Source organism: Bubalus bubalis, chromosome 9, assembly GCF_019923935.1.
Source record: "Bubalus bubalis isolate 160015118507 breed Murrah chromosome 9, NDDB_SH_1, whole genome shotgun sequence".
In the NCBI taxonomy this organism is placed as follows: Eukaryota; Metazoa; Chordata; class Mammalia; order Artiodactyla; family Bovidae; genus Bubalus; species Bubalus bubalis.
This window is the reverse complement of record NC_059165.1, coordinates 10,509,182-10,529,108: the sequence shown is the minus strand read 5'-3', so window position 1 is coordinate 10,529,108 and position 19,927 is coordinate 10,509,182. Positions and strand designations below refer to the sequence as shown.

The window sequence follows — 19,927 nt, the reverse complement described above, 5'->3', positions numbered from 1 at the left end:
TGGTGTAGAGTAGAACTGGAGAAGGCAATGGCACCCCACTCCAGTACTCTTGCCTGGAAAATTCCATGGACGGAGGAGCCTGGTAGGCTGCAGTCCATGGGGTCGCACAGAGTCGGACACGACTGAAGCGACTTAGCAGCAGCAGCAGAGTAGAACAGACACTAACAAAAGGTCACATACAGCCGGGGAAGGAAAGATGCACATGGATGATACGCCACACGCCGGGGGAAGAGTCGAGTTCTAGGAAGGGTGGAGGTCTGGTATAACGAAGTGTCACTGAAGTCTCTTGTGTCCAAGAGACTCAAAGGAATGGGTTTCCAGACTAGATACTATGACCAAAAAAACAGGTTTCACTGCAGGGATTACCTGTTTCTAATGTTAAATGTATTCTTGCTGAAATTTTTCTTGGAAAATCAGAAACCCATCCGTAGGCTAGGCTTTCCTAGTACATATTTTAATGTAGAACATTCCAGCTTCTAGTTTCAGAAACTAGTAAAAATAGGAGTAAAAGGGAAAAAAAAAAGTAATTATGGCAATAATCTTATGCCTTCATTGAAATGCTTATCCTCAGGGTTTTATACTTCTTGGTAAGACCATAAGGACACTAAGGATTGACCACTATTGTGATATTGTTAATAAGCTTTTAAAATAATCATAGCTGAGAAAAGTATAAAGAACTTCTGAAGTACAGTGCCTAAAAACACTCTACATTTGCAAATGCTCAAACGTCAGCGTGTGTTAAGTCGCTCAGTCACGTCCAACTCTGTGACTCTATGGACTGTAGCCCACCAGGCTTCTCTGTCCATGGGACTCTCCGGGGAAGAAGAATGGCTTGGGTTGCCACTTTTTCCCCTAGGGGATCTTTCTGACCCAGGGATTGAACCACGTCTCTTATGTCTCCTGCGTTGGCCGGCGGGTTCTTACCATCAGTGCCGCCTGGGGAGCCCTGAAACATTAGTGAGTGACCTGCAACAAACACGTAAGTTCAAGAGATCTAATTCAACCTAGTGACTATAGGCACAGTACTGCATTACCCACTTCAAAGCTGCGAAAACACAAGATCTTAATTATTCTCACCACAAAAAAGAAGAGATAATTATGTGCTCTGGTTGAGGTGTTAGCTGACATTACAATCTTAATTTCAGAGTTAGAGGTGAGGTTGAACCCAGTGCATTATGTAGATCTCAATGCTGAGGTTTAAAGAGATGTAGGAATAAGGAGTCAGTCTTTTTTAATAAGGATACAGGATACATTCGAATCCTGTATCCCTCCAGTATTAATCATCTTTACAAATTATCTACTTTCTGAAATTTCTTCTATACTCTAAAATCTTTTCCTCCTCATCTTATCTGAGCTCTGATTTTAATCTCTTCAGAAATTCTAGAAGCCTTACTTTTTCTTCCCAACCATACTTCATACAGACTTCAATGTCTTAAGCTCATTGTTTCCATTTCCACCATCATTCCCTCATCAAACAATTTGTTTCCTCTTGGGACACAATTTTGTTTGTATACCTATATTTTCACAGGGTTTTCCTCTCAGTTCAATGATATTTGGCAAAACTAATACAATTATGTAAAGTTTAAAAATAAAATAAAATTAAAAAAATAATAATAAATAAAGGGTCAACTGATGTCAAATCAATCACTAACCCTGCATGTGACTAAGCAAAGTAAGATAGTTATACAAAATGTTTGTAGCAATATTCATTGTTATGAATTGTATTCCCTGAGTGTTCTCTTATGATTTTTCATGGCTATTATTGCTTTATAAAAAAACTGTGGCCTATTTATGATTAATATTTATTATATTTATTTTTAATACCATAGTTCAAAAAAAATTTTTTTCAAGATACTACCACAAGCAGGATTCCCGCATAGCTTCAAGACTTCAAGCTATTTGTCAACATGGCAAATCAGCATATTTTCCTATTTATCTTTATATTGTAGTATTTCATATTTCAATATACATGTTTCATTTATTTAGCAAGTATTTCTGAAGAAATAAAAAAACAACAAATCTATTTAAAAATAATAACAGAATTAAAAAATGATAATATCTATGTCATCATTACAATCCTAAGTCTACGGTTGTCTTTCTTTCAGTTAATCAAAAGCTAACCAAACACATGATTCATCAAATATCTGTTGAACATCAATGAAAAACAAATAGCTATGTTTAATTCCATGAGAAAACTGAAAAATCAAAATATACTAACATTCACAAATACCACATATAAAGAATGATGAAATCAATTTGGCCCAAGGTATCAAATATAAATTTGCTACAGTATATTCCTAGAATATGCTAAATAATCATTGTTAAAACAGTAAAATTAAGTTACATCTGTTATATCATTGCAGAGTAATGTTCATAATTTTGTGAATAAGTAAAATAATTTATTGAATATAAATGGCTTATAAATGCAATTAAGTGAATTAATTCATTCACTAATAGAAAAGAATAATTATAAATATATTATAAATTATACACAGAAGAACTATTCAGTAATAGTAATAAACAATTAAATAAATTAAATTATAATAAGTAATTACATCTATTAGCAAATAGTTTTTCTATGTATTCTATGTAATAAAATTATCATTTGGCAAAAAAAATAAAAAAACAAGCTGGTGTGAATTATTGCTACAAGATCACCTTTTCTTTCAATGATATAATAATTTTAATTTGACATTTCACGGTGAGTAAATTTGGATACCACACAGATAAAGATATTGTGGATGAACGCTAGGTTTAGCTTTCAGTAATTCTTTATTAATATTAGATTTACATATTCTGCCAGCGTTCTAGTCCTAAGTAAAAGGTCTTTGAAGAAGTTACACATTTTAGCAACAGAAGAAAACTCACCTTATTACAAAATTGTGACTGTCGATCTCTTTTCCACACTCACTATCTAGCAGAATGCCAGAGTTTCCAACAACGGCACAGGTCTTAAATCTGCGGTTTTTCATTGGTGAAACTTCAGGTAGGAGGCTGTGCAGATCCTGAGAAATGTTTAGTGTCCGACGTCTGTCCAGCACATAGTGTATGACGTCACCAGGCTTAAAACTGCTCTTGACCACGGAGACATCTCGCTCGGCATCTAGGAAACGAAGAATGTTCTTCCTGCATTTGAGATACAAGCAAAGTTCCCCGTTAACGACAACACATCCAAGGACTGGAGACACGTTATTGACTGGGGGATTTTTGTAGAAATTAATGCCGGTGGCAAGCAATTTGTTATGTAAGTGAAATTGAAACATCTCTGGTCAATAATGTGGTCAATAAGGTAACAAAAAATTCATTAACACGTCTCTGGTCAATAATGAGGTAATATCATTTATAAAGAAATGCATTTGGTAATTAAACCACCAATTAAGTTGATACTATAGGAAATAAAATATATTTTTAAAAAGTCATTTTCACATAGTTTTTCAATGATTCTGTAAATAGATATACACTATATACACCTATATGTGGAGTGAAAAAGGCCCCCTATCTATGAAACAGAAAATTAGTTTATTAAATGAAATATTATTGCCATGACTTGACTTACCTGAGCCTGATAGTATTCTGCCAACCTTTATTAATTATCCATAATCATCTATTTGGTTCAATATTGTCTAGTTAAGGTGCATAGAAGAAACTTGAAATTGTTTGGAATTATACTTTAGTTAACTCTGTTAAAGGACTGATTGTTCCAATAAAATTATTGACATTTACCAAATCATGTGTATATTGTAATTAAAGTAATGTTAAAACTACAGCAATATGTACTTATGAAAGTTTTCCTCCAAGCTCAAGAATCCTGGAAATTGGATGGCTATATTAGAGGAAAACATGGACAGATAGAATACTGGACCTTGTATGGCAGAGACAGCTCACTGTTTCTGTGTTCTTTCTTCCCTTCTCTCTTTTCCTAATCAAATCTTCTAAGTTTTACTTGGGGACATGGATGCTCAGCTAGAACATGTCCAAGTTTCCAAACCCAAGTATAGCTGGATTTGGTCATCTGAGTTAGTTTTCTTAAACAGGATATGAGTGAATCAAGTATATTCCTATAGGAGAAAGAAACTTCCAACTTGTTTGACTGGCCCACTGAATTTTTTAAAAGTTTTAATCGGAGGATACTTGCTTTACAATGTTGCGGTAGCTTCTGCTATGCAACAAGGTGAATCAGCTCTAAGTACACACATATCTCCTCCCTCTTGAACCTCCCTTGCACCCGCCCACCCATTCCACACCGCTAGGTCATCACAGCACCAAGCCGAGCTCCCTGTGACCCACTGTATTTTAAAGTCTCCTTTCTGTGGAAGCTTAGCCTATCCCCTAACTACTAAAGAAATTGGTTAAAAGATGTGAGAAGCTATATAAAAATATATGCATTTATGCTAAGTTAGATGATGGAAAATGAGAAAATAGATACAGTTGCCCAGAAAGCTGGTGACTCCTGGCATGATACAGGATAGCACCTGCTAAAACTGTGGTCTGTAATAACCTGAGAGTCATATTCTACATATAATAGCTTGTTGCTCTTGGATAGCTATGTTGGTTACCCCTTTCAGCAAGGCACCAAAAGAGGTTAAGTCAGACATGAAACAGCCAAGTTGCAAGCTGAGATAGAAGGAAGTAACTCGAGCAATGGCTTACAATTTAAACTGTGTGAAAGTTCAGTATTTGGGACCTCCCAAATGTCTCCAGTAACTCATGGACAGAGGAGCCTGGCAGGCCCCGGTTCATGAGGTCACAAAGAGTCAGACACGACTGAGTGACTTTCACTATATATTAACAAAGAAATATCTATTAACCTAGCTTACAAAAGTCTAAGACTGCTTGATCCTCAAGTTACCAAACAGAGACCCACTAGAAGCAATCTGAGAAAGCAGTCTTCTGAGTTGGACGTTGGATATTATTTACTGAAGTGCTTTAACTCCAAGCTTGAATTTTCAGAAAGCACAAAACAAAGTCATTGTTATAATATTTGTGATATGATAGATACATTTTCCTCTAATGATATTACTGTTTAAGCTTCATCACTATTTGTAAATTTTATTAATGAGCAAAAAATATGATCTCTTCCTAACACTCCAACAAAAGGGAAATTCCCCGATAAGGCAGAAGCATGACTAGCAAAGAGGGATGTAAAACAACTAATATCTTTGCTTAACACCATTCTAAAGACAGAAAGTAAAGAGGAACTAAAGAGCCTCTTGATGAAGGTGAAAGAGGAGAGTGAAAAGGCTGGCTTAAAAGTGAACATTTGAAACACTAAGATCATAGCGTCTAGTCTCTTCACTTTTTGGCAAGTAGAAAGGGGAAAAGTGGAAGCAGTGACAGATTTTATTTTCTTGGGCTCCAAAATCACTGAAGATGGTGACTGCAGCCATGACATTGAAAGACACTTGCTCCTTGGAAGGAAAGCTATGACAAATCTAGAGAATGGAAACTATGCCTTTTCCAGTAATCATGTACAGATGTTAGAGTTGGACCAAAAAGAAGGCTGAGTGCTGAAGAATTGACACTTTCGAACTGCGGTGCTAGAGAAGACTCCTGAGAGTCCCGAGTCAGCAAGGAGATCAAAGCTGTCAATCCTAAAAGAAACCAACCCTGAATATTCATTGGAAGGACTGTTGGTGAAGCTGAAGCTCCAACACTTTGGCCACCTGATGCGAAGAGCTGGCTCATTTGAAAATACCCTCAAGCTCAGAAAGATTGAAGGTAGAAGGAGAAGAGGGCAGCAGAGGATGAGATGGTTAGATGGCATCACCGACTCAGTGGTTATGAATTTGAGCAAACTCGGAGAGTTAGTGGAGGACAGAGGAGACTAGTATGCTACAGGTGCATGGGGTCACAAAGAATTGGACATAACAGCTACTGAACAACAAGAATCTTTCCTTTACTTTTTATTTATTTCTTAATTGGAATATAATTGCTTTGCAAATTTTTTAGTGTCTGCTCTACAAGACGAATCAGTTATATGTATACATATATTTCTTCCCTCTTGAGCCTTCCTCCAACCTCCCCCATCCCACCTACCTAGATCATCACAGAGCGACAAGCTGAGCTCCTTGTACAACAGAGCAGCTTCCCACCAGCGATCTCTTTTATACATGGTAGTCAAGGTGTAACTGACATTACAAATGTCACGCTACCCTCTCAATTCGTCCCACTCTCTCCTTCCCCCACCGTCTCCACAAGAATGTCCTCCACGTCTGCCTCTCGATTCCTGCCCTGCAAATAGGTGCATCAGTACCGTTCTTCTAGAGTCCATACACATGTGTTAATATGTGGTACTTGTTTTTTCTCTTTCTGACTTACTTCAATCTGTATCATCCATATCACTACAAATGGCCCTCACGCTGGTGAGAATGGTAATCATCAAAAACCATCAAAACAATAAATGCTGGAGAGGGTGTGGAGAAAAGGAAACCCCCTTGCACTATTGGTGAGAATGTAAATTGATACAACCACTTTGGAGGTTCCTCAAAAAACTAAAATAAAACTATAATATGACTCAGCAGTCCCACTACTGGGCATACACCCTAAGAAAACCATAATCCTTTGGTTTTACTTTGGTTTGCTTTAAACACATCCCACTTTAACGTGTGATCTAATTAGGAAACCAGATCACTGAATATTTTATTTGTCCAGATTTGATACACAAGGAATATGCCCATTAGCTCTGAAAAAAAAAGGACATTTTTAAAATTTTTATCAAATATTTGGATTATCAGGTTCATAAGGGGTAAAATTTATACAGGAAAATGTATATAAATGTCCTACAAATGAACATTTAAAATTAACCAACCTTATAAGGCATCATAATAGTCATCTTAACAAAGTACAGACTACATCAGAAGAGAATCACTGTTGAAATCAGCAACCATGGAGCATACGAATTGCAGAAGATTCAGAAGCCTTTCATTATGTTAAGCACATGTGATTCTTCGTAAAAGTTAACTAGCACCAAGAGCAGCAATCAACTTTTGTACATATTAACTCCCACTTACTTCTCTGGTGAAAAAATTAAGTAATGCCTGATACCTGTATTTTAACCATTGTTTTTTCATTTCCTGTGACAATGACAAGCTTGACTTTAAAGACTGCACGGATGTGGTCGAATTGACAAACTAGAAGATGTTTATCATTTTCCTTTGAACATAATTTAAAGGAGTTGCTGTAGGTATTTGAAGATGTAACTCAGGAGTTGTGGTATGTTTGCAAGCCTAAGGTGAATAGATTACAGGTCCGGCTTTGAAAAAGGACTCTTTAGCTTGGAAATCCAAAAGGGAAAATCCCCTTACTCATAACGTTAACACTTAAATGCTTGTCAACCGATGGCAAGAGGGACTTTCCAATCTCAGTATCTTTGCTGTGTCATAAAAAGTTAGCAGTAAAAATATTTTCCAACACAGGTCTCTAAATCTCTGAGTTTAGATAAGAGAACACTTCAATTCATTAGTTCTTAGGGAAAATTGATATTTAAAAAGTGAACTCTAAGAGTTCAGGAAAAAATAATGCTTAATGTGATAAATAAGTATTAAGTACAGATGATATTATTGTATGTATTATTCCAATGCTGTCTTACAGGCTCAACAGTGTTTTGTTTTGTTTTTTTTAATGGAAGCAGTAAAAATAAAGTACTTTACAAAACAGAATACAAAACAGCAATTCACACAGACTAATTGAAATATAAAAATGTAAGCTTCTTAGATAAAACTCAGAACAATTGTTGCCATAGAATTTGCTTTCTTAAGCTGAACAGGGGAGGTGGACCTTGAATGCCTCCAGCTTATTCTTTTTCCTACATTCAACCAAACTTTTCATTTCTTTGGGCTTAAACCTATGCTTTGAATATTATCTGAGCTAAAATTCTTAGTCTAGGGTACAATAAAGACTGAAAATAATGACAATGAGTGAAAATATTGATGAAAATGCTTGATATTTGTTTGGAAACAGTAAAGAAAATTTAGTTGTTTTTTTTTTCCTCCCCAGTAGGCTGTATTTTTTAGATTATTGATTTAATGTAATATAAAAATTATATGGATTTGCTAAGTCTAATTGTTGTTCAGACTATAAATCTATTGAAGAAAAAAAAGCAGAAAAAAGAAAGTGAGTGGGTGCTTAGTCGTGTCCAAGTCTTTGTGACCCCAAGGACTGTAGCCCATGAACCTCCTCTGTCCATGGGATTTTCTAGGCAAGAATACTGGAGCTGGTTGCCATTTCCTCTTCCAGGGGATCTTCCCGACCCAGGGATGGCACCCAGGTCTCCTGCATTTCAGGGAGATTGTTTACTGCTGAGCCACTGGGGAAGCCCCAGAAAGAAGAAAACTAGTGCTTAATTATAATTAACTGAACGTCATTGGAAGCCTGAAAAGCTTGTGTACTTATGTTGAACTGAAACAACATGTTAAGTATTACCAAGGGGAACATACATGCTTTGCTCACAAGATAAAATTGACATGGATGAAAACAGCTCATTTAAAAAAAAAAAAACCTTTGGAAAGAGATAGAAAACTCCAATTTCTGAACTTGGAAGCATGAATCAACAGAATCTAATATTGAATATGCAGGCTGTACCAGTGTAAGCTTTCCTAATATGTGGTCAAGTTATTACCAGCTTTTTAAAGCAGAGAATTGTGTTTTCTGTGTGTGGCTTCAAAGAACAACATAATGGCAGGATTTCATCTGAGCCACCAGGGAAGCCCTGAAGGATTCCTTACAGGTCTTTAACTGTTACTTTGTAAGCATAATGTGACTTCTGAAACCCTATTCGAAAAGCAAACACCTAAATTCAGCAACTGTCTTAACGATAAACTGACAGAATCAGAAAATATTTTTCACTTTTGGTAAGACTAAAAAGTTAGTCATAAAGATAATGTTTTGTTAGGCAACGTTGGCTTAAACCGAAAGACTGGTTTAGACTGAAACTGACAGGAATAGATGCTATACAGAAACTTTTCAACTGAATTTTCAACGACAACTTCCCTTTCAACGTCACCCACCACTTGAAATAGCAGCTGCAGAGTCCTGGGGAATTAATTTACTAAACATTGTTTTCACTTGTGAAATGTTAAATATAGCTAACCTATCACCAGGTGCCACTCTTTCTTCTCTGTAGGTTTCCTGTCAACAGCAAGCACACGTGCTGTGGCAGCTAAAGTTTAATCTAAATGACATTGTTGACTTCATCAGTAAGTATTGTGAGGCGAATCTTACAGCTGGAAGGCATCACACGTTGAGAAATGAATTAGGTAGTGATACACATATATTAGGAATCAGTTTTTGCAAACTTTTGACTCTAGACAAAAATCACTCAATTGTTTTCACTGAAAAAAAAAAAGTTTAAGAAATGCCAAGTGTTTCATTAAACCTAGAGAAAGCAGACAATTTTTTGTTTCAAAAGATTAATTCTGCAAGGTAATGTGCCTTAAAGCTCTGAAAACAAAACAAAACAAAACAAAAACATAACCCATAGCTTGTTAGAGCTTCTGAGCTTAGGGTTCTAGCTGTTATAGGAAAGATATTCTAGTTAGTGTTAAAATAAAGAAATTCTGAACACAACCAAATGAAAAGGCAAAACTGTCTCAAAAAAGCTTGAAGAAAAGCCTGTTTTAGTTTAATTTACACGTCAGGCAGCCATGTGATATTTGGTTCAGCATTTGGCAATACTGGATGAATACTGTTATATTTTATTATGTTAGAGCAAAAAAACTCCACCTTGTGAACTTTACATAAAGATGTGTTTTAATAGTATGCACTTTTAGTATTAAACTTGAGCCCTCCAAAATATTTATCTCATAATAAGATGCTCTGGTTGCACAGTCAGAGAGGCCTGGCTTTGAAGAGTGACCGGGGAACTAGCGCCCTGTGAGACCCAAGATGGTCACTTACTGAACAAGTGGAACTGTATATGGACCTTCTTCTAAAGTAAATCAGTGCCTGCAACAGCAAATTATTGTTGACAGCCGGAGCACATACAAATTTGCTGTTATGGTTAGTCAACCTACCAACTTTATCCCGTGAAGAACTTTGTTATATAATGACACTAAGAGTTGAAGATCTATTTGCTGACTAATCATGATGTGCTTATTCTGGTTCTGATGAGCAACCCACTCCAGTGTTCTTGCCTGGAGAATCCCAGGGACGGGGGAGCCTGGTGGGCTGCCATCTACAGGGTCGCACCGAGTCGAATACGACTGAAGCGACTTAGCAGCAGCAGCAGCTGAGCTCATACATTTCCGTACATTTATACCTGGTATTGTAATTCTTTAGATTTCCAGTCAACACATGAAAAATGAGGGAACAAAAAGAAACAACCCAAAGATGAAAAAAAAAAGTCAAGTCACAAATGTTGGACATGACTAGTACAATTTCTCAGTACATAGTTCACAGATATACTGACAACATCTGATGCATCTTAAACGTGTCATTTCTTAGCTTACAGTGTAAAGAACAAGCTACTAACAATAAAATCAAGCCTTTAACCAAGCTAATTAGTTTAATTGTGAAGTTAGCTGTGGGATGTGTAAACCTCCCAAAATCTCGATGAGTTTTCAAAGTACAATGAACTAATATATGAAATCATCTCTCTCAGATAACTCCTCAGAGGTACAGTTGTTTGATGAATATATATGAAGCCTTTCTTGATGAGCATATGCAAGCAGCAGAGTGTATATAGGGCTGGAAGAATTAGTAATAAGAAAGAAAAGCATGTCTACAAAAGTACGGGAAAACAATTTATCTTCAGTGACTGTTTCACATTTTAATGCAAATAGATAAATAATTTATTAGGAATGTCACAAGAGCATTATAAGTTTAATGAGATTTCAAAAATGAGAAAGATTTGTAAGCACTGTTCAACCATGTAAGATCAAAATTGACTAGTTTTAATGTCTTAATCAAAAACTTCAAAGTCGAATTTTGAAAACACTTGTAAAATAGGCCCACACCCACTCACCGACACAAATTTAATATGGTTCTTCATAAATGCTACAGGTGTGGGGAAAAACAAAGGAAAATAACCAAAATACTTTAAGATTAGTTTTAGGTTGGACTTAAAAAGAAAGTTAAACCACTAACTAGCTATTTTATATTCTACATTTTTTTATATTAGGTGTCAAATTGATACTTACTAGTCACTACTGTGATAGGCAATTATATAATTTTTATAAACTGCATATTGAGCAATAATGGTTTTATAAATTATTATTTCCTTGAAAGGAAGTGACAACTTTGTATGTCTTATTCAATATTTGCTCACTGTTTAGTTGTTTACTTCTTTACCTGCTAAGGAGAACCATATGAAAGAAGTATTTACATTTCATTCACATTATGAACTATTATAATTGAAGATAAATCACCCTTAAATATATGAATGCAACTCTCATTAATTTGTAAAGTTGTAACAATAAATTGCTTGGGTCAACTTATGTTAAATACTTTTAGTTTGAATATCTTAAAAACAGCAATAGATGGAGCCTCATGCCCCTATGTAGTATTCATTTTTTCACAGATACTAAGAAGGCATGGCCAGATTTATTGATTAATATATTGTTAATTATGTATTTTTATTTATTAGACTTTACCTGATTTATTATTTCAGCATGGCTATATATGTTCATTACATTAATTATTAGATATAATAATTATATTAAGCATTTCAATTTCTGATTTTACTTTCTTTCAGTACTTTACTTGATCTATAGAACCTTATGTAATTGACACCTTTCTTGTCAAATCATCCACACTTAAAAGTTTTCTTTCTAGCCATTCTTGTAGATCATATATTTTCTTTTTAATCACCCATATCTCTCTCTCTCTGATCTACTTCTAAGAAATATTAAATCCTTACTCCATTCTAAACTCAAACACACTGTACTCATGGCCCCTTCTAGTTCCACATGCTGTAGCTTTTCCTTCATAATTATCTCATCTCTTACAGGGTTTCTAAATTTCAATGTGGGCATAGGAGTATGAGATAGTAAGGATGACACTAGGTAGGTATCATGAGAAATCAGAGCCAAGGTATAAAACTGTCCAACTGGAGATACCATGATTAGTGTTGGGTTTTAGCCAAGGAAGTCTTAGGAGGAGTACAGGCCCAGAGTCACACATTTTTCAATCTCTCAAGAGAATATGAAAATCTGTACTTTTATAAGGAATTTGCTAATTTATTAGAACTGTTTGAAGTTTCTTTTTATCCACTGGAAATAAATATTGATTGCTGCACACATTCTACCCTGAAGACATCGAATTATAAACTGTCAGAGTTGTACTACATCAGTCAGATGCTACTCATCTCCTTGTTCTTGTACTCTGCCTTCAAATATACAAAGTTCACCCTCAGCTAAAAACAACCAAACAGACACCACTTGACATTGCATGGCTTGATTCCTGTTTCCACTCCAGTCAGACTGAAAGTTTTAAAACAAAGAGGTCTACCAATTCCTGCATTTCCATGGCACCCATCTCTTTTTAATTTCCAGCCACTCTTCCAATTATATTTTAACATGTAGTGAGTGCCTTTGATGCAATGCATTCTACGAATTGCTATGCATACACTGCAGATGAGGGTAGTGGATCCTTCCTTCAAGTGGCTCATTCTACATTATATCTAGATGTGAGGCAAGAAGTGAGGAGGAAGAAACCCAAAGAGATCAGCCAGCTTACCCTCTTAACCACTAAGCCACTCTTACAAAATCTATATGTTAATATTCAGTCATTGAGTAATTAGCATTTTACCAATGCTAGAAAAATGCAATGTTTTATTATGTAAAGGATGGTTGTTCTCTTGAACTTTTAAAGAGTTCTGATTTACTGAAATGCTCTGATTTAAACATGCCAACCAACACAGCAAAGTAACTATAGTGAAAATGATCTTGTTTCCTCTATAATTAGGAAGGCCCTAACTTTCTTCTTAGTTATAGAATTATAACTGAAGAAAACAAGATATAATGAATATAGATAGGCGCTGTATTTGATTTCAAGAGCTTATCTAAGTGAAAATAACAGAATCTTACAAAGAATAAACCTCTATTCTAGAAACCTTATTTGCTAATTTTTACCTGTTTAGGATATAATTATTGAATAAGTACTCATAGAATAAGTAAAATTTATTTATAACTGTTGGCAAAAATAGCAGTTGAATAGGCTCTACTTGTATCCAGTATGAGAAAACACAAGATTATTAAAGACTTTAGAGAAGTTAAAGATAATTCTCAAAATATATGTCCACTTTTAACAGACAAAAGTATGTTAAATATTAGGGTTCTGCTGAATGTTTTATTTCATTAGCATAAAGACAGTATGTTAAAAACTCATATATCCATCCTTATATTTCTGACTGTATAGTGATTTTAGTCTTATGACTTCACATCTTTCAGTGAGCAACATTAAACACTGGTCCACTCTTACTGAAGTATTCACACTTAAACTATAAATCAAGCATTCAATGTACATTTGCCAAATCCAGTGTATTCTCGAACATGATGTGAAATTCATTATGCCTTATTAAAGAAACTCACCTTATTTCTAGGACCAAAGAGGAATTGATTTTCCAACCTTCTACAGAATGCTGGAAGATTGAAGAACCAGCCTTCCGAATGATTTTATCTGAACTATTGACAAGGGATCGACTCAAACACAGCTCACCATCTCTGGAACAGAACACAATAAAAGCTTTGTAAAAATAAGAAACACTTTGTATAATATCATAATACCCGATTTAGATTACTGGTTGACAGCTTACAGATACAACATTTTCTATATGTTAGAAGAAGTATAAGCATGATGAAAGGTATTATTACAAAGATTAGGTGAATGTGACTTTATCAGGCAATCATTTACACTTATTATTTCACTTACTCTTTTTAAATAAAACTGGTTTCGTGTAAAGAAAAGACTTGTTTCGTGTAAAGAAAAGACCTTTGTGGTACTTAAAGGAAAAAATTCTCATCAAAGTTCTGCTCCCCTTTAATCCCTCCCTCCCTGCTGTGTGTAACAATAGAGACAGGATGTTTGGCCAGTTCTCCTCCATCTGTGTAACTGTGACTCCTAAGATAGTAATTTTATTTTCACAGGAGACATGAGACATAACGGAAAGAGCTTTTGTTTTGGAGTAAGACGCTGGCTATCAAGTGATCTAGGCATGTTTGTGACTCTCTTGCTCGCTAGCACCTAAATCCTTTCTTTCCAAGCCACCGTGGCTTTCAGTTCAGTTCAGTTGTTCAGTCGCTCAGTCATGTCCGACTCTTTGCGACCCCATGAACCGCAGCACGCCAGGCCTCCCCGTCCATCACCAACTCCCGGAGTTCACTCAAACTCATGTCCATCCAGTCGGTGATGCCATCCAGCCATCTCATCCTCTGTGATGAGGTGGCTTGAACCTTACCTTGAAAATTGCAAAAATATTAACTAATATGCTTTGACTTTGTGAGTATTAAATGGGACTCTGCACGTAAAAGTAATTTATAAAACAACTGAAGTGCCAATTCTGAAATTACATTGGTCTCAAAAAAATCTCAACAATGAGGTGCTTTTCTGATAGTTGTTTGGGGTGGGGAGATAAGAGATTGCAATTGGGGGAATACTCATTCAGTAGCCATTATTACTGGTATTTTCAGTTATATCAAAAAATCAACTGTGCTACCCCCATCAATCAACAGCATAGGGCAAGTATATCATGAGGCATACTAACAGCAGGGGTACTGACTGTAAGTGACAGATATCTATGATGGCATTTAGGCCCTTAGGGCCTTTATAGTTGAAACTGTTCATTGTTCAGTAGACTATTTCTTGGCATTTTATTGATGTAAATCCAGACTCAGAGAATTAAAAAAAAGCCTCCTGTCTATGACCTAGCCCTTTCAAATCTGTATTTCTTTACATGTCACTTCTTAATTTTTTTTTTTTTTTTTTTTTTTTTTTTAGAATCTCAAGAACATAGTTAAAAAGCAGCATGGCTATTTGCTCAGTCACAAAGTCTAAATCTGTGTTTATTATGTAGGCAATCCTCCCCTACTATCAATGGAAACACTGCCTGTACAACAGCTGCTAGATGAATTCTGTAATTGGAGGCTTATAGTTTGGTATTTTGGTTTGCATTCTTTTTGAAACATGTAGTTCCAATTTGAAGCAACTCAAAGCATCAAATGCAACTACTCCCTGTAAAATTTAGAAGTCTATAAAAATTAATATTTTAAACTGTTCTACTGATGAAAACGATACACTCGCATGCCTAGGCATGGCTAATAATAGTCATTTTATAGAGGTCATTTAGGATGTAAGGAAACAGGGTGCAATTACTACTCAGTGGCCCAGAGTCAATTTTTATATTACATGTCTAATCATGATAACTGTATATGAATGAAAATGTGGATGTACAGAGTTAACCTTCATACTTTTGGAGATGTACTTCCAAGGGTATGGACACAAACATTTCTAGGGGTCAGTATCTTCCCAGTCTTCATCTTGTCAATAATTGGCCTGTTAATTCATCTTTTTCTAAACACAGATTGCTACTGTCAGGCGACTGTATGCTCCTCAGTTTTTGTCTTGTCACAACAAAGATTTGGAGTGACGGACATTAAAGCCTTCTCGGCCTGTCACAGCTGGGGGGTCTTGGACAGACTGTTATAGCTCTCAGGTCGTGAACGGACCATGTTATAGCTCTTAGACAAATCAGTGTTACAGTTCTATTTTATTTAGAAGATAGCAGGAAAATCCATCTTCGAGGCTTGAGGGCACTTAGATCCAAAGACGCGAAGAGAAGAGAGCCCCAGCGCGTGCAGGGGCAGGAAAGAGAGAGAGAGAAACAGCCCTTTGGCTCCTCTTTTTATATGTTTTTTTTTTCTTCCTCCTGGGGCTGCCCTAGGCAAATTTGGCTTAGTCAGGAATGCTGTTCTACCTGAAGTCCTTACTCCGGTCCTCGGATCTTCCTTTAACCTTCCTCTGTTCTATTTTTGCGGGCTTTTCCCTTCCTTGTCTTTTAGCCACCGCCATTTTGGACTCCTTTTCCCTATTCTAACTACCTAACATTACAATTAAAATAACTATTTTTGCCACCAATAAACTTTTATAGAAGAAGTAAGCTGGCATTTTAAATACCTGTGGAAGATTGCTTTATTGACAGGTAGATAAAGATACATTTTTATAAAGCAGAATGATTCCTATGATATGGTATGCTGCCTTTTCAGAACTGCAAAGATTTAAAGAAGTGCTTTAAAAGTTTAAATCAGTTTTATTAATATATTAACGAAATGCTGCCACATGACTCTGCCCTTTGAATTGTTTTGTTTTCACTAAACTGGTGATCAGCCAAACTTCAGACTTTTATTACTGGAAAGTATTTTGAATGAAAGTATCTACAACTAGTCTCACTTCTTGAAGTCAGTGGAACTCATGTGTGAGAAGGCCAGGCTTCCAGCAATCTGAGGCTCTGGAGCAAACTTCTTTGTATAAAGTTAAATGAGTCCCAGGGGGTTCTTCCCTTGTGACCTTGGTAGTACTTGGTCTTGGACAAGCCTTTTCCTTCCTGTGAATGCAAGGCATGAAGGATGTTGCCACCCACTCCTAGCTTCTCATCCCAGATCCAAACAGCTGCACTGAAAACATTTCTTGCATGGGCTATATACAGGAAGGTTCAACATGTACTTCTAAAGGGATAATTATACACCATATAAAAGAAATAAAGCAACATATAAAGTATTCCTGCTTATACGCAGCTAAAAAACCCACTTAGATAGCCATCCATGTAATACCAGGGATAGAAGCTAGTCAGTAGTAATGTTACTACTAGACTTTACAAATATTTTTCTCTTTGAAATATGAGTTGCCAGGCATCACTATAATTTATTCTATTAATTCTGCAGTACCTAATACAGAGGATTAATTCAATTTCATGAAATTAGGTACCCAAAAGCCCTGTATTCCACCTCATTGTAAACTCTTCTTGATTTGGTTTTGGAATGTGCTCTCTTAGGTTAAACTTCCTATTTAAAATGAAAATGTACATTATTTATGCAAAGAGAACTTGCATCAAACTAAGCCTCAACAGAAATAGCAGGCAGTTTTGTGTTTTCCTTACCTAAGTGTCAAACAACTAAAAAGCAATGAGATGTGCCACCTTAACTTACAGCATATGGCTTTTAGTAGAATTCCAAATATAACATATGAAGTAACATGCAGATTCTGGTTTCCTGAGTTACCAGAGCGTGTTCTACTCTAGAACAAACTGGAATGAACACTGCTGACAATGCTAAAATACTCTTGAGTATGAATGCTTATCTCCACTGTCAATCCTGTTTCAGAACTAATACTGGAGATAACCTGGTGAGACAACCTAAAGTGCACAGCCAAGTGAAAAAAGAGATCTCGAGATAATAAGAAAAGTAAGTTAAAGTGCCATTTAACGTCCACCATTAAAAAAGTATGTGGTAAGTTTTAAGGAGTAACAAAGCAAATGTCTATTTGGTATTAAAGTTTGTTACTTTCCCAAATGCATTATTTCATTAAATGAGTACACCCACATGATTTTATCTGTAGGATCTTTAAGTTAGCATATTTCTAATTATATCCAAAGAATACAGTCAGTAAAAGAATATGCCAACTGAGAGGCAAATGCCACTTTCCATCATTAAGTAAAAATATCAGCTAAGAATAGACCCCTTTATATCCCTAAATGAGCTTTCAGTTAAATTTTATTAACTAGCCAACAGATCAGGCAATTAATAGGCTAGCTTTGAAAGAAACAATTCTGAACATCCAATAATTACTCGACCTATTCTTCAATCATTGCTTATGACAAACACAATGCTGGAATTCCTCTGGAGATGTGTGAATGTGGATGCTTGGTGTGGGAAGCTGAGCGGCTGTTTCTTGCTTTTCCCTCTGTGTGGAATGACTGCTCTATGCTGGATATAAGAAGAACCAGGTCACACAGACTCTAGGTGGGACCTCCAGTGTTAAAAGGCAGGCAGGTGGAATAAAGAAAGAAACTACCTGTCTGCTGCCAGATGGAAGCAGGGACGCTAAATCCGAATCCAGAAGGATGTTTGATCCAAGGACTATGGAATTGCCCTTCACCGAATCTACGGCCCGCTCACAAGGTACGCAGCGGCGCCCCCAAAGGTCAGACTCCTGTTTACCTCTCGGGCGATGAACTGGCTTGGGTTCAGGCGGCCAAACCGCCACGCTGGGTTACTCATCTCCAAAGAAACCAGCCCCTCCACGTGGCTTGGGTAGAAAGAGAGTCAATGAGAAGAACCGTTGTTTGGGATGAGTCAACCCTGCCACCAGAAGCACTACTCGCGGGAGTTGAAATAATCAGCTGCTATCCCCAGCTTTTCAGGGACACGTTTCAGCCGAGGGTAAAGCGCTGGGGCGAGTGTGGGCTCGGGGGAACCAGCTGTCCTCCCGGTGCGCCCCCCCAACCCCGAACCCCGGGCAGCGCCAACTCCCAGGTTTCAGCGAGGCGCGGCGCGCGCCGCCCTGCGTGGCCGTGATTGCGGGTTTTAATTAGGGAGGAGGCGCTCGGGGGCGGACTGGAGCAGTGAAAGTTATTATTTTATTTGTAAAGGGGGCCTGATTCTTGCAATAGAGGCTGGTTCCTCCACCCGGGCGGGCAGCTCTCTCGGGGAGGGGGGCCCGGAGAACCCCCGTTCCGCGCGCACCCCTCCTCCTGCTGGATGCGCCCACCCCGCGCATCCTCGGAGGGGCGGGCTCGGCCCGGAGAAGGTGCGAGAGAAGCCCCGCGGGGCTGACCCGACCTCTGGCCCAGGCAGACGCCTGCTCGCCCCCCGCCTTCACTCCCCTTCCCTTCCTCCTCCTCCCGGGCGCCCTGGGCTGCGCACACCGGCTGGCAGAGGCCACAGGAGGCATGTCGCCCAGGAAAGGGGGAGCAATCCAGGACTCGGGGTGAGCCCCGCCTTCCCGCCGGCGGGTTACGGAGGCCTGGGGAGGGGGCCCCTCGGGGGAGACCCCCAACCCGTTCCGCCCGCTCGCGCCCCGCAGGGTGGCCCGCCGCTGAGGCCCCGACCCTCGGAGTCCTGGCCGAGGACGCGGCCGCTTTGTCTGGGCTCAAGGCGCGTCTGCGGAGCCCACCGAACCCGGAAGATCACCGAGAGCCTCGACCCCCCACCCCCAAGCCCAGCCTCAGCCTCTCCCCCTTGGGCGCCGGTTCACCACTTCCCAAAAGACCCCTTTGTCCGTCTGCAAAGCCCCAGGTCTACCCGGGGATGCCCACCCATTCACCACCACCCCCCCGCCCCCCGCAGAGTCCTTCTCTGACAATCGAGCCAGGCTGAAGGTTCAAGCCACCCCCTCCCAGTGTGAAGGACCTCACACAGTTCGGGGACCCCCTCCCCGAATAGCTCATTTGGAGATTTATTGAGGCATAACAACCATCCCGCACATGCCTCTTTGGCTTTTTCATTCTCTTCAGTCCCCTTCGACTACTTCTGTGTTAATTTTCTATCAAAGAACAGCGTCTTCTGTACAGATAAGCCGGCGTTTTGTTCACTTAAATTCTCATTACTTAGGGAAGAGCAGGAATATTAGGAAATGGAGCGCGTTAAGTTTAGTGTGTGTGTGTGTGTGCGCGCGCGCGTACACACGTTTTAGCCGTCCTGGGCCCCCGCCTCCCCGCCCCAACGTGCAAGGGTTCTATCTTCGTCCTCATCTTTAGGGAAAAGAAAAACCAGGCTGGCATCACTGCCAGTGTGGAGTTTCCGATAGCGACAGCAGACACCTCCGGATGAGGCAGGATTTCCGAAACAGGACTTCGAGCAGAGTTGACAACCAGGGGTCACATTCTCAGAAAAAAAAAAAAAAAACGAACGCTTCCAAGCTCTGTAAGCAACACAAAGTTGCAACCACCTCCTGGGTAAACTTCAAAGTCACAGAGGCTGGGGGGAGGGAGGAAGGAAGT

General features: G+C 38.3%; 1 protein-coding gene across 3 annotated transcripts in view; it reads right to left on the bottom strand.

The window, feature by feature from the left end:
• The window catches only part of ST8SIA4 (ST8 alpha-N-acetyl-neuraminide alpha-2,8-sialyltransferase 4), a 105,670-nt gene that overhangs the window by 84,902 nt on the left and 841 nt on the right, over positions 1 to 19,927 (bottom strand). For 2 of the 3 annotated variants that reach the window (XM_025292135.3, NM_001290937.1), the window contains 2 exon segments: positions 13,527 to 13,658; positions 2,869 to 3,126 (listed from right to left, as the gene is read on the bottom strand). In XM_025292135.3, coding sequence (XP_025147920.1) covers positions 2,869 to 3,126; positions 13,527 to 13,658 — 390 coding nt within the window. 3 annotated transcript variants of the gene reach the window in all.